The 15,015-nt window shown below is 39.9% G+C and overlaps 1 protein-coding gene across 2 annotated transcripts in view; it reads right to left on the minus strand.

Moving 5' to 3' along the window:
• Nucleotides 1-5,975: 5,975 nt before the first annotated feature.
• Nucleotides 5,976-15,015, minus strand: part of znf385a (zinc finger protein 385A) — a 52,313-nt gene continuing 43,273 nt past the window's right edge. For both annotated transcript variants that reach the window (XM_031746896.2, XM_039603894.1), the window contains 4 exons: nucleotides 13,744-14,103; nucleotides 10,094-10,278; nucleotides 9,749-9,841; nucleotides 5,976-9,433 (listed from right to left, as the gene is read on the minus strand). In XM_031746896.2, coding sequence (XP_031602756.1) covers nucleotides 9,185-9,433; nucleotides 9,749-9,841; nucleotides 10,094-10,278; nucleotides 13,744-14,103 — 887 coding nt within the window. In that variant the 3' untranslated portion in view covers nucleotides 5,976-9,184. The remainder of the gene's footprint in view (nucleotides 9,434-9,748; nucleotides 9,842-10,093; nucleotides 10,279-13,743; nucleotides 14,104-15,015) is intronic.

A 15,015-nucleotide genomic window follows, 5' to 3' on the forward strand; every position in this document is an offset into this window, starting at 1 on the left:
ACACTGTTCTGCTGAACAACAAACAATTATATTGCCATCACTGTTATAATCTTACAATGAAACAAAGTCTCAGATTTAATTATTCTGAAAATAAGTTTAGGCCTACCACAAGTTTGTTTTGTACTTACATTACTTATATAATCAAAATAAAATATTTGTTGTTCTGTCACAAGTGCAGTCTCTAATTTAAACAACACATTTGTTTTCCATTCCAACACATGAGCTGGAATGTTGTATTATTTTAAGGATGCTTGTTTCCAGTCCAGGCATTACTGCCTGAATGACTGTCATGGATCGAGGTGATCCAAATGTAAGTGCAGAAGAAAGTCTTTAACTTCCCTTAAGTACAGTGGCAGTGGATGTGGGTTGGAGATGCAATGAGCTTGAACCTGCAGGCGACCATCTTCACTGACCACACCATCTGTGACGGAGGACTCATCTCTCCTGTTGTCCTGCAAGCAAACAATCATATTTTTTGGAACATGAACTTAATTGCTTTCTTAAAACATTTTTTCTGCATTTGGTATAAAACAGACTCCAATTTAGACAATCTCAGGCTCCCTCCCCACCGGAGAGGTGACATTCAATGTCCCAAATTGTCAGTCTGGATAACCCTGACCACCACCCAACACACAATAATGTCATGAAAGCATCATTTTAAAAAAGGGCTATGCAAACATGGCCTCCCCTCTGTCAGTGCGCCCCAGGGTGGCTGTGGCTACAACGTAGCTTGCCATCACCAGTGTGTGAATGTGTGTATGAATGGGTGAATGACTGGATATGTAAAGCGCTTTGGGGTCCTTAGGGACCAGAAAAGCACTATATAAATACAGGCCATTTACCAATAACTTTCATTCCAATGATGTGCAAAATGATTTTGGGCACAAAACAGATTTTGCTGTTAGAAAACTTGCAGACTTCACTATATACAGTGTAGACTCTCTAAACTAAGTTTGGGGGGTGTGATCTTTCAAGAAATGCAGACCAAACTGTTGTTGTTTGTTTACTTACACAGCATGTCTTGTAGAATTAACTGTGGTCACCAGCAACAGCATAGTGCAGTCATATCTCAAGTCTAACAACAGAAGACAGGAAAAGATCAGTAAAGAAACAACTTCCCCAAACCAAAGCACAAATAAAACAACAAGTAAAACAGGCTGATCTAAAGTATGATTAAAGTTCAGCCTGATTAATATAAATGTCACTGACAGTTGCTAATATATTGGAAAACCAAAATACTTACCACTGAGTTGATGTCTTTCTGTCCAACAACAGGAGTGCTGGTCCCGAGCCTCAAAGACAGTAAGAAGCAAGCAGAGGGAGAAAAAACAGAACATTTTTCAGAAACTGATTTGATCCTTAATGGCTGTGCAACCATTGTAACATAGAGTTTGCTTATGTTGTTAAATAAAGGCTAGATTTGACATTAATAGATGCCACAGATGTTCTAAAGCTGCCACAAAGCATGAAAAAAAAAAAAAAGACGTCTCCGAAAACGTCGGAGCATTTTTGCAAATATGTGATGTCTTGATAAATCGAGCAGATATTTGAAATTTACACAGCTACATTCTCGCCTGAAAATATCTTAAAAGTTTATTTTGTGACCCAGAAAAAGTAATAAGTTCTTCAGCGGCGCTCCTCCGCCATTGCCGCGCTTACAAATGCGCACAGGTCTCCGACAACCGTGGCCGACAAATGCGATCCTCCTTTTCCCCAGACTACCCTTTCTGGGTCACAAAATAACCTTTTAAGATATTTTCAGGCGACAATGTAGCTATGTAATGCTCAAATATCTACTTAATTTATCAAAATATCACATATTTGCAAAAGTGCTTCCACGTTTTCGGAGAGCTCTGTTATCCACCCCCCACCCCTAACGGCTGCACCTCCCGAAGAATTTTGTCTGGGCTCTTATCTCACTTATTTATTTCAAACAATCAACAGAAAATTTCACCACATAGTTTTATGTAAGGTTTTTAAGGCTGTGGTGTTAATTTTTAAGTAAGACGAGCCCAGCGGCAGCAGCAACGCTAGGCTAACACTAACTAGCTAGCAAGATTTTAAACCTGGTGCTAAACTAAGAGAAGCCACAAAATCAGTTTGAATAAGAGTAAACATTTACTCACCAAGTCAGTGTATCAGGTAAAGATCCACAGCAATGACAACAATAATATCTTGAGCTGACGCTTCTCCAGGTTTGCTCAACATATTCCATAAAAAATGCACCGTGAACATGCGGACTGATCCGAGAGGGAGGAGGACGGTAGTCACGTGGCATTTTCAAAACACATCTTTCATCCTTCCGCACTGAGAAGCAAAACTTCCAGCTTACTTAGTTTTTCTAAGTTAAGACAACTCAAATAAATGGAGTTTATCAGCGTTTTTGCATAAAAAGTACTGGTAACTTATTTAAATTGAGTTCTAATAACAATTTGATAAAAATTGAGTTCAGCCTATTTAATATTTTTAATTAAACACAATATTACATTTTACAGTGTAGTTGAAATGCAACACAGGCTTTGTAACACACTGAGTCGTTACACTGGCAACTATTTGCTCAAAAAATATCTCAGTGGGCTCCCATGACTTTCAATAATTCAGAAACTTTTACAGTTTATACTAATATCTATTTTCATTTCTTGCATACAGAAAGTGGATTAATACTCAGAATATGTCAAATTAATGACTTTTTTTTGTGCATGTTACAATTCGTTTTTCCTCCAAGAATTTTCCACTGGTTATATATTTAGTCTTCATATTTTCTCTACTGTATTTAGAGTCACTGTGAAAACATTTCTTTGAATTTCTACAGATTTTGAAAAGGTTCTTCCACAAAATGCCTTTCTTCTATTTTTTTCTTTTTTAAATTCGAACTTAAAAAGATGTTTAAGTTGGAAGAAGATTGCACAGCATGCAATGATTATTTATTTGTCATGCACTAAACTGGCCCAGATGACTTTATAGAGTTTAAACTTGCTGAAGTGCTGAAGAAGCACCTGTATGGCAAATTATGCAGTGAAACCAAGATGTGTGTCTCATGTGTGTATGTTTAGGACTAAAAACAGGTGTAGAAATCACCTTTCTCTGATTTGTCCCTCTGTTAGCACACATGTAAAACGGCTCCATCTACAATTACATAGAAGGAGCTCTTTATATGCAACATTTTTGTTGAGTGACTTTTGTGAATATGTATTTGAACGCTTTTGTTTTTGATGGTAGATTTTGGTTGCTGTTGCTTGAACAGCTGCACCTATTGCCCAAAGTGCTCCAGGTACTCTGCACTTTATTGCATTGCGTGACTTCATGAACACATAAACTGAAACAGCAAACTCTGTATGTTGTGTGCCTCCTTATTTACACAGATAGGATGTGAGTTAAATCAACATATCTTATTTGGGATGGTATGATAAGGTGAAATGTTAGAATCAATATAAAGCTCTATGAGTGATAATACCCCCACTTAGTGTGCCAATATGACTGTAATGGATTTATCACATTGTCACAGCCTGTATTTTTAACTAATAGCCGTGTATTGATAACTTGAAACTTTGAGTTACTGATGTTTAGGGTATACATCGTCCCACCATCCCATCTCATGGGATGCAACGATATCTTATACTTTTTCCAACTATGCCACCAGGAGGGCTCCCTACATACCTTTCTTTTTCCTGCAACATACAAAACTATTAAAAGAAAAAAACCCTCTTAGAAATAAGAAGAGGGTCAGGAAGAAAGAAAAGTAGACCTGAAACACACCCTCTCCACTCAAAAGCAGACTTCCATTAAGAGAAAAGTGCATCTCTGCCTCTTCAGATTCCATTTGAAAACCTCTTTCTGACCACCTCACTGTTTTATTTCCACGTCTCAATGCATGGACCTCTCGAGAAAGAACTTGTCGTGTCTGCCTCTTATAGGCAAAAAAACAAAAAGAAGAAGTCGTGCCACTATAATTTTAAACAAATATATTTTCCTTAAAATGCAATAATCAAATGAATATCTTAAAAAGCAATATATTTTATTTTTATTAGTGTTTTTTATTCCCACACTTGTACTTCTTACGAGGCTTCAGCACCTAAAATAACAACATGGAAGGACCCAAACTTGTAAAATTCTCTTTTGAAACTAAAGACAGTGTAGCATAGGAGCCATCTGTACAATTTCCCTTTAGCCTGTCTCTGCCATATGGCAATGCATTGCATCTGTACGTTGCTGACAGGCAGTCAAACAATAGATATTTATACGTGGTGTACATTCAATACTGAATGTACGTGATTATCAGTCTTCATAATTTTAACTGAAGAACTGCAGTGTTACACAAGTCTGACGTGCTTGCGTTGTGAGACTTGCTTCTCAGTAATCACAGCAGGACCATCTAGTGGCCAAATTGTGTATTGATATAAGAATCACACAGCTACTGCCAAGCAGTCGATCTGTTTGGTAATGCTCAAAAGAAGTCTCATGGGCACATGGGCTGTGATACACAGCTTGAGGGCTGTGTATCACAAGAAATCAGCAATAGTCTCCAGGCAGTACAATGCTGCTTTTCATTAGAAGATTCAATGCAGGACCAGTCAGCTACTTCTTCTCATAGTTGCATCTGCTGTCACAAAGGATATTGCTCTTCTGTATGCTCTTGTGGAACAAATCTTCAGCAGTTTTCAACCATTAGATTTTTTTTTTATTAAGGTCCCAAAGCTTTAACAAACACCAGTGTCACCAACTGTCCTCCCACTGTCTAGTTTTCCTATGACTAAAATGTTAATTTCATGACCTCAGCTATCTTTTAATATATATTTGACCTCTGAGCTCATAGAGTTGGTGGGCTATGTTTTTAAAACTGTTTTATTTGTCTAGCTAAATTACACCTTCATGCAGGGATTTGCAGCCATTTTTACTTGTGACCTATTTAAAATAAGTCACTTTATGATTGTAACCCTTTCTGACAGGTTCGACATATCAGTGAGACATGAGCTTTGTTTTAATAGATTCATAATATGTTTCATAATAATCACCTTTCCTAACAAACTAGATAGAAAAGAAAGACAAAAAGAATTTGTGTCACAGAGCCATTTATTGTCTTTACTGTTCTCTTTGTGTTCTTGTGACTGTTAAAACATTTATTTTCAATGTTGACACAGGCAACAGTTGTCCAGTCTTCTGTTGTCCAGTTTAGGTGAGTGGGTACAAATTGTAGCCTCAGTTTTCCTCTTAGCTGACTGGAGTGGTACCAAGTGTGGTCTTCTGCTGCTATAGCCCCTCTGCTGTTGTACCTGCAGAAGTACTCTTCTGCATACTTTAGTTGTATCAAGTGGTTGTTCAGTTTACTGATGCTTTCCTTTCACCCTGAAGCAATTGGGTATTGGTATAACAGCACATTTTCACCCAGAGAACTGCTGCAAACTGGATGTATTCTTTAATTTGGACAGTTCTCTTTCAACCCTAGACATGGTTGTGTGGAAAAATCCCAGTAGTTCAGCAGTTTCTTAGACCAGCCAAGCTGGCACCAACAACCATGTCACGTTTCAAGTCTCTTAAATCGCTTTTCTTCCCCATTCTGATGCCCGGTTTGAACTTCCCCAGGTTGGCTTGACCATGTCTACATGCCTAAATTCATTAAGTGTGATTGGCTGATTAGATATTTATAACAGGAGTGGGGAACTCCAGGCCTCAAGGGCTGGTGTCCTGCAAGTTTTAGATGATTTAAATGGCTAAATTACCTCCTCAATATGTCTTAAAGTTCTCCAGAGGCCTGGTAATGAACTAATTATTGTATTCAGGTGTGTTGACCGAGGGTGATATCGAGCCCTGGAGTTCCCCACCCCTGATTTTAAGCAGTTCACTCATTTTAATTCTAGCTCTGTGACTGGACACTCCCCCAATGTCAGATAGGGTCATGCAGTTGGATGGATGGCATTAGAAAGCACCACGCTGTTTGATTCATAAAAACTCCACAGACAGTATCATTTAATGATTTATTGACATTTACTTTTTTCCACCATGGTTTCTCTTGATACCAGTAGTACTTACCATAAAGTTTCTTTTTCATTTAAATTACATTTATAATGTTTTACTCACATACACATTTATTGTTAAATTTTCTTATTGCAATAAACAAGAGTAGCCAGAATGAGTCAGGTATTGCTACAATTCGCCATACAAACTCTTTGTCCCTCTAATAATGAAATTCAAAAATAAATTTATTGGCAAGACAAAATTACACCATAGCCTCTCCATCTCTCTCTCTCTGCTCTGAGAAAGACCGAGGGCAGAATAAGGCTAAGGCTAGTAGCCTAAACACAGCTAACATGAAATACCTGCCCAGAAAATAGGAATACCATTTATTTCCCACATGTGAATGATGAAAATGACTCTCTGGTATTTACCACTTTATGAACATATCAAGGACAATATGAACATGTGGTGCTACTTGACTGACCTACCAGGGACATCTTTGCAGTACTTTGATAAGGCTCGGTTATTGGTCAACTCTGTGACTTGAATCCAGAACGACTGATGAATCTCACCGTACCAAACACACGCAGGTTTTTGTCCCCATAGTTGTGTTAGGCCACTTTATAGATCCAGGCTGCCTCTGTCTCTGATTGGTGGGGAGTGGGAGAGAGCAGGTCCCAACACACACTAGAATACTTATAGTACACACACCAACAGGAAGAAAAGAAGGATCCTGGAATAGCATTTCACTCACAAAATGAACTTGAAGATTACGTTCAGCAACAAAAAGAGCACAATGGTGGAAGCCGACACAGAGCCAGCTTCTCTTTTTAAGTAATGGCATTGATAATGTTCCTCTAGATTTTCACTTAGACATATTTCTCACACACAGAAAAACCCCCCAAAAACAACAACATAATGCAATTCGTTAAGTCCAAATAAAACAAAAACCCGTTGAACAGATCTAGCTTTAATCCCTTGATACCTGGTGTTGTACCCTGTTCCCCAAGCAGAGATTACCATAGTAAAAAGGCCCTTTAATATGAAGGGTCAGTCCCTATCTCTAGCTACACCTCTGTCTCTCCGTCACCACCTCAATCCCCTCAAGAAGTTGCACTCCTCATGGAAGAACAGAAAAGTCAGTCAGCTGGCGTGCTCCCACTTTACACATGACTCCAGACAATATGTCACAACATGTCACAATGATAACAAGTCACTCTGATAAAAATTGCTCATTGCATTGCAATATTCAGACAAAGGTAAGACATTAGAGCTCATTGCTTCTCAATGAAAGGGCACAGTGTACATCTCGTTCAGAAAAGGGTGTTAGTTTCAAGCTGTCAGGCAAGATAAGTCTGCTGCTGCTGCTTAGCTAGTGTTTGTGGCTCCCCACTGAGTCAATTGATCTGCCTGTTTATATCATTCTGGCTGAGTCCCTTATATAATTCACTCTCTGATAATTTCACCCTTTTCCTTGTTTCCCTTGATGACGTTAATAACATTTCCTACCTACAAAAATATTTTTTTATCATGTTTTCTATTTTGCTCTTTTTTTTTTTTAAATGTGTGATATAAATGTAAACCAACAGTCCAAACCAAACAAGAAAAACAAAGTGCTCACCAGTCTTTGTAAAAGAAAACAAATCATGGTGTGTTTCATGGCTTTCAGTTGTAAGACAGGAAGTATCAATAGATGCCTTGGGCTGGACGTCTCGGCTCCCGCTCCGGGCGGCTTCTCTGGGCTTCTGGCTTGGTTGTCGCTTCAGCTCAAGATCATTTGTCAAAGAATGTATTTGGCTTTCAACTTCCTCTATTTAATTTGTTGCCTTTCAGCATCATGGTTGCCAGTGTTGATGTGTCTCCCACATATGAACTCATATGAACCTTTGGATAATAGGGAGTTGAGGAGAAGGATAGTGCAGAAATGGGAGAGGTCAACAGAGTGATGCAGAATGCTGTGTAGCATCCTGCTGTGAGGTGGCATGCAGAAAAAAATTCGGACAAAGGGTCGTACGCAAGTCATACTTGGCCACCTACACAGTCAGCCTGCGAACGAAGACCAGCAAGATGTGAGGATGATGATTGGCTTTGAAATAATCCAAGCTGAAGCATAACACCTATCCTCTCTTTCTCTCTCTCAAGTACTTTATTTCAAACTGCTGTTCGTAAAACTGCAGAATTCTTTCCATAAAATGCAATCAAAGCTAAAGATGGTGATCGAGTGTTTAAACCCGGCAGTACAACTATGTATTAATGTGTGATTTCTGCTGCTTCTTTCGTCTCCTCTCCCCTTTGGTGAGCCTATTCTCTGACTGTTATGGAGGTTGGCAGATGTGCCCTGTAGCAATTTTTGTTGGTACAATCTATTTTAAAACACATATTTGTCCAGGCCTGTGTATGTCTGCAAGTTGCCTGTGGTGAATCCATCCAGTGACCCGTGCCAGCCTTCCTCTCACCTCACCCTCTCAGGAAATGACAGCAAAGAACAATCCCCCACAGTCACTTTTCTGCTCCACTCATCCCCCCAACCATCAGACATGTTCGGATGTGGCTACCACCTGCCTGTCAGCCAAAGTCATGTTGTATCTAGCGGAGACCTAATGTCACAAATTGGAGAGCTGCTGACCTCCGGCACGGAGCAGGACATGTACAGTGCCGCTGAAGCCTGTACAGCTACATGTGGCGCACACAGCAAAGACTGATGGAAGCAGCTACCCTACTGACATAACATTATTGTCTTTGTTTTTGAGGTGCATAGGATGAGAAGAACACATTTAGCCATGATGACAGGTGGAAAAAACAACCTGTCCCGGAATAATTATGTAACACTACATGTGGTTGAACGTTTCTAGAAAGGTCTGCATGTGTTTCTTCTGTAGCTATTGAGGTGGCCACGAGAGGGCCACAGTGCAAGGGAGGGACCAGGAGGTGAGAAATGTACAAGGGAGTTTGATGCATAATGACTATCCCTCTCTGATAATTCCATCTGCAGATCACTCAAAAAGTCTTTTGAAATGGAGAGAGAGTGAATGGAGAGTTTCAGGTAAAGGGAAAAATAGAGACATATGCTTGTACTCCTTTCCACTGTTCCCTTGCTATTCTCTCAGTCAGATATTTATATTATCAGATTTTTTCCCCCCTTATCAATTGCTGTTAGTTGATCATGTTTGTAGCTTCACAGTGTGCTTTTGGAGTGGATGTTCCTGACTGGCTGAAGTCAGATGGTTATGTGTCAGTAAGGAGAGAAGAGGATTGGCCCGTGGGTGGTGCGGATGGGCCCTGGGGCAGGTCTCAGGATTGCGTGACTGAGAGGCGGGCCTTGCAAGATGTGATGAGGTGGATGGTGTGCGGGAGCAGCCGCGCGGAGAGCCAGTGGGTTTGAGGACGCTGCGGCGGCCATTGCTGCCGCAACCGCCAAGGGGTTGGGCAACAGCCCGGCACCCAAAGCTTTGGTGAGATCCTTGGAGAAGGTCAAAGAAGACTAAAAACAGAATAAAAAACAGTACAAGACAAGAGAGAAAGGAGAGAGAGACAGAGAGGGTAACAATGATTAGTTTCAGAAGGTCAAAACATGTAAGTGAAACAAACACCGTTCACTTCAGACTCTTTGGAACTGTTGTAATTCAGAAAGTTCAGTTAGGTTGAGGTAGGAGGTTGAGGACAGAACACCTGATGGGCTTTTGTGGAGATCAAACCAACTCCAACGCTTCACAACCTTAAATATCACTGGCTATCTGATCTCTGGAGTTCAGGTGTGCTTTGTCATAGGAGCTAAAAACCAGCAGTAAAATGTTACCGTTAGATCGGCTCCCCTGTGCTTCTTGTGTCGGCTGAGGAGAGGGTTAGGCTTGCCCGCCATGCCATCCCGGTGCCTTCGACTTGATATGTGCTAAAAATAAAGATCACAGCAAACTGCATTACTTTTCCTATTGCCTTACACCATTGACACCAACTGGAATAAACATAATGAAAAATACAGCTATGTAATTACACAATTGTTTGATTAAACATTAATAAAACAACATAATTTAAAATTTAGAATATTGACCACTGAATTGATCTTGTGCTTTAAAAATCTAAATCTAAATGGCAGTCTAATCTTTAGATTTTAGGTACAGAAATACATCCACTGCTACCTTACCTGTTTTAGTTGCAGTTCAGAGTTGACCCGCACATTGCAGATCTCACAGTGGAAGGTTCGTTCCTGAGTGTTGGGGTCCACCGGCCCCCCTCCCTGCTCTCCACTGGGCTTGGGGCCCAGGCGAGGATATGCCTTTATAGGGCCCAACCCGCTCCGTGCCTCCAGGATAGTTTTGTGTTTCGTACCTGCACAGAAAGAAATACACTTTTACCTAAGTAAAACACAGTCAGCAATGTCACCAGCCCAGGTGAATCTACACATTTAAAAGCGAATATAATAAAATGAAATAATACGGTGCCAGCGATGACATGTTAATTGTAACATATGAGTCATACTGCTTCCACCTGTCTGAAGTAAAATGAGACTGGACAGAATTTTTTCTGTAGTTAAAATTGTTGCCGCAGAACAAAGACAGTGAAAAACGTCACATCATGGCAGAAAAAAACAACCAAACTACAATCCACTGGCTTGAATAACCACATAGCACAGCACAACAGAAAGAATGAATTCTGCCTGAAGTTGTATAGCAAAGCTTTCACCACAGGAGGGCAGCAGTCACCCATCTGTGCAGTTAGTGATCTGGAAGGTCAACTCAAAGCCTTTCTAATAATAACCTAATAATATAAGTGATTCATGATGTTTGACTCAGTGGAGTGCTTAGGATAAGGCCAAAGAGTGTGTACTGTACAATATTATATCCATTATCCATAATCCACATCTGGCATTATCAATGAAAATGTGAATCACTGAGCCTTTAATATCACATAAAAAAAAACTGACAATAAATGTCAGTGTTTGGAAATTTAGGAGCACATTTTTATGAGATGCAGGCTTGGTCTGGTCTTTAAATGGCTCTTCAATCAGACATTTGTTATGCTGTAAGAGCATGGCACCCTGCTTTTTACCGTTTGAAGAGATCAGTATTATTCCAAACATTAACACTGCTGAGTAAAGAAACAGGGCAGGTTACATAGCAGATTGTAGCACTAGACATATATTACTGTAACTCCTAGAGCTGTTTCTCGGAAATGAAGCCATTTGACATAAAAACAGATTAGCCCCGTCAGATGTCTGATCGACAGAGCCCATTTGGCCTGATGTTATTTACTCAGTCATGAGTCAAAAAATGAAAATAAATAAATAAATAAAAAGCAAATTTCCTATTTACAATATTTTCTTTATTTGTACAAGTCCTTGACTGCAGCTGCAAAAAGGACACCATAGAGAAATATGTTTTTGCATACTGCATATTATTAAGTGTGTGCTAAAATAGTCTCTCATTAAATAATCACACATTTTGTACTTGGATGAAACCTCCCACTCCATTTTACTGCAATGCTCCTCTACACTGAAAAAACAGCATTCCACTGTCTTTGGCTCTGACTTTGAAATACTAATTTGCCCCACTCCCTAAAATCCCTTTGAACAGTGTTAAGGTTACAGAAGTTGGACAAGTCATCAGGGTGGGGTGGATGTGGGGAGCGCGGAGGCTGTGGGCTTCAGTGTGGAGAAAGGTTTGCTTGTGGCCAAAAATGTGCTCTTGGGTGCCTGTTTTTGCTTTTGTTCTATTTTGGTCTGGCAATGGCTGGCCCAGTGGATTTTTTTTTTTTTTTTTTTGTCTTTGCAAAGTTGACTCAGGGTGTAAACCAAACAAAAGGGGACAACATTTGTAAACACAAAAGCACACAACAGTACTGAAATTAAACTGTTGCATGAACGTTACATGAAGTAACATGACTTACAAATCTTTATTCCTGTTTTTCTGGTCTTGGGCAGTTCATGGTGTGCCACGCATACTGTTCATGTCTGGGTGTCTGTGTGACATATGCTTCCATTTTTGAACCCTGCTAATACACACAGCTCTGATTTTTAGAATGAGTGAACTTGATTGTTTCCAGATGGCTTTCCTCATGCAGTTTCAGCTATTTCAACTTGTAGTCATTCAGGGTTTGAACTCCGGAGCCCACTGGGTGCCAGCAGGCTTTGACCCAGGATCATGTTTAAGCTGTCTATGATCTTTTTTAAATACTATAAACACAGTAAATGTGCAAATGTTTTCTTGGAGACAGGTACAACACAAAAGTACTGATGTGTTTTTGGGAAATTGATAAACTACCAATCAGAGGGTCAAAAAATATGAATTTCCAAAACCTACAAAGGGTAATATATACATATTAGTGAATATTATAAATGCAGCATTTATTAGCTGCTTTCATGTCTGACTCAGCTGGCTCAGGCTAAGAGTACTCTAAGCAGAGAGGATACAGTCATACTGTTGTCGGAGTCAGTCCTTTATAAGGTGTATTAGAGGCCTCTGTCTGTGGTGAAGTTTAAGTGTACTTCATGCATGTGCATGTGCATATACTATACTCCCAAAAGACAGATAGGAAGGCCAGCACATACATATTGTCCTGTGAGACATGCAGCAGCTATCCAAATACGCAGTGCAGAAAGGATTATAGGATGCACCCAGTTCCTCTGGGTATATGTAACCATGAAAGTGTTGTCGTGTGTTGAAGCCGCCTGACAGAATATTTAAACCCATATTGTGGTGAGTTCACCCACACAATAACCAACATTTCCTTTTATTTTCCCGTTCACGCTGTGGTTTTAACACCTTAAACATCCTCCTTTGCAATTTCTTTTTCTTCTGGATGGCTCCCGGGAATATTTGTCATGCTCTCTGCTCCTAAAATCGAATCTTTCAGCGGGGAATATATTTACACTAATTGTGCCAAGTGTAAAATAAGAACGTAGGCTTGACCACAGGCAGGATTCCAGTATTAAAGACTGGACTGACACAGGTGAGGTACAGATGACCCTTGAAAACAAGAAATGCTTGCGCACAGGGACCAAGCATGTCAATGTTAAAGTGATTCATCTGCTAATTAGTATACTTTTAATGCTCTCTACTAAATTAATGAAACCAAAGAAACTTACCAGTGCCATTTTTTCAGTCTTTAAATACTCTAAATGTGGTAAGGTTTGATGAAGCCCAGTGTAAATTTATAACATAAAGTCTTCAAAAATCAACTTTTACATTGTTTTAGACAGAAAACCTTCTGTTTTAATACCTATGAGATGCTATAACAACTCAGTAATGTGTTATTAATCATCATTTTCATTGTTTTTGAATTTGTGTTAAGACTACTGCGATAATTCCAGGAACTCAGTAGATCCTTTGGGAGTTGTTTAAAAGACAACTCTCATACGCTGTAAAAATATACAAAACTATAGTTGCCAATTTAACTGCAAGTGCACAACAGCCTCAGTGAAATTCAAATTGGGGTTTCAATAAACTGAGCAATTCCTTCAGTTGATTATCTGGAAATCCCCCCCCTAAAAAATTGTTTAGAATTGATACTTTTTGTGATTTTTAAATTCTTCTTTAGGAATTCAAAGCAACATCCTGCAAGTGTTTGCATGTGTATTTCTTGGCAAAAGTCCAGGCAGGATGTGATACATTTTGTTTCCATCAAAAACACTGTGGCTTGTGCAAACAGAGAGGAATCCAAGCCAAGCTGTAAAGATCTGGGAAAAACTTCATCAGAACAAGAAAGGCGCCACAGTTAATTCCAGATGGCTTTATTCCAAGCTAAATTCAGGAAAGCTCAACTATTTCAACATATCATTGCTCGGAGATTACTTACCTTTGTTGTGCGCCTCCAGTTGTGACAAGGAATTCACAGCCACCTTGCACAGTGAGCAGTACAACAGCTTCTTGGCCTTGTCCTCCTCAGTCTCTGGATTGGATGGGCTGTTTGAAGCTGAAATGCCAACGGTTCCTGAAACCGGGGTTCCTGATCCAACCTGCTCTGAGTTGGTGCTGCCGCTCCCGCAGCCTGGGGAAGAGGAGGTCGGGGGGACCAGCGGAGGAGTAGGGGTGGGAATGAGAGGGCACACTGATGGCACAGGGGAGTCCATGGGTGGGGTAGGTGGGGTTTGAAGAGGTGGAAGGGGCCCCGGTGCCAGTAGGGGTCCATTTATCCGTGACATAGGCCGTGTTTCATCTAAAAAAACAAAACAAAACAAAGAAAAACAAAACAGACAAACAAAGGAAAAAATAATGAAAGTCACATCCATCCATCAGTCCATCCATCCATTGTCTTCCGCTTGTCCTTACCACGGCTGGAGCCTATCCCAGCTTGAAAGTAACATATTAAATGTAAAACTAAATAACTAAATGAAGATGATTACGAAGAACAAAAAGTTCACAAGTCAAACAGCAATAAAAAAACATGGAAACTCTGTGTAACCACATCCCTACCACTCCCAGCTGAATATGGAAGCCAAAGTCTGCTCCATAGATTAGAACAACCAACATAAAGCACATAAGGCACATTTAGAAGTGCTTTTTATTTCCTATACTGCAACCCATAATTGGTCAAAAGAGTTCCTTTTAATTTGAGTAACACATAAAGTAGATCAGAGGAGGAAACCATATGACCCAAATATACGAACGGATGGGCAAGCGTTTAATGTTTCCAAGCTTTTTGAAGTTTTCAAGTCAATTTGTCAGTGATGTGGGCTCATCTTATTGAAATGCTTCCAAGGAAGCAGATAATTGAACCTGAGCATGTTTTGACTTTTCCCCTCTGTCCCACCCCCGTTATTTTTGGCTGGGGTAGAAGTAATAATGGCATTTGCTTTGTCATCGAGCAATACATGCAATCCAAAGAAAATATCTTTAAGTGAGCACTCCTCTCACTTTTTCTTTTCCATGCCCTCTGATTTTCTTTCTAATGCTTCCTCACTGCTGTTCATGGTTACATTTTCTGTATTTACCGCACAACATGTTTATACACAGTATACGTTTCAGACTAGCCACTCACATACCTTTGAGCTTTCGCTATTCACTAAGCACTCAGTGTTGGCTCAAACAAGACATCTAAATTTGGATGGAGTATTCAGAGCTACCCTCA

Source organism: Oreochromis aureus, linkage group 20 (genome assembly GCF_013358895.1).
Source record: "Oreochromis aureus strain Israel breed Guangdong linkage group 20, ZZ_aureus, whole genome shotgun sequence".
Classification (NCBI taxonomy): Eukaryota; Metazoa; Chordata; class Actinopteri; order Cichliformes; family Cichlidae; genus Oreochromis; species Oreochromis aureus.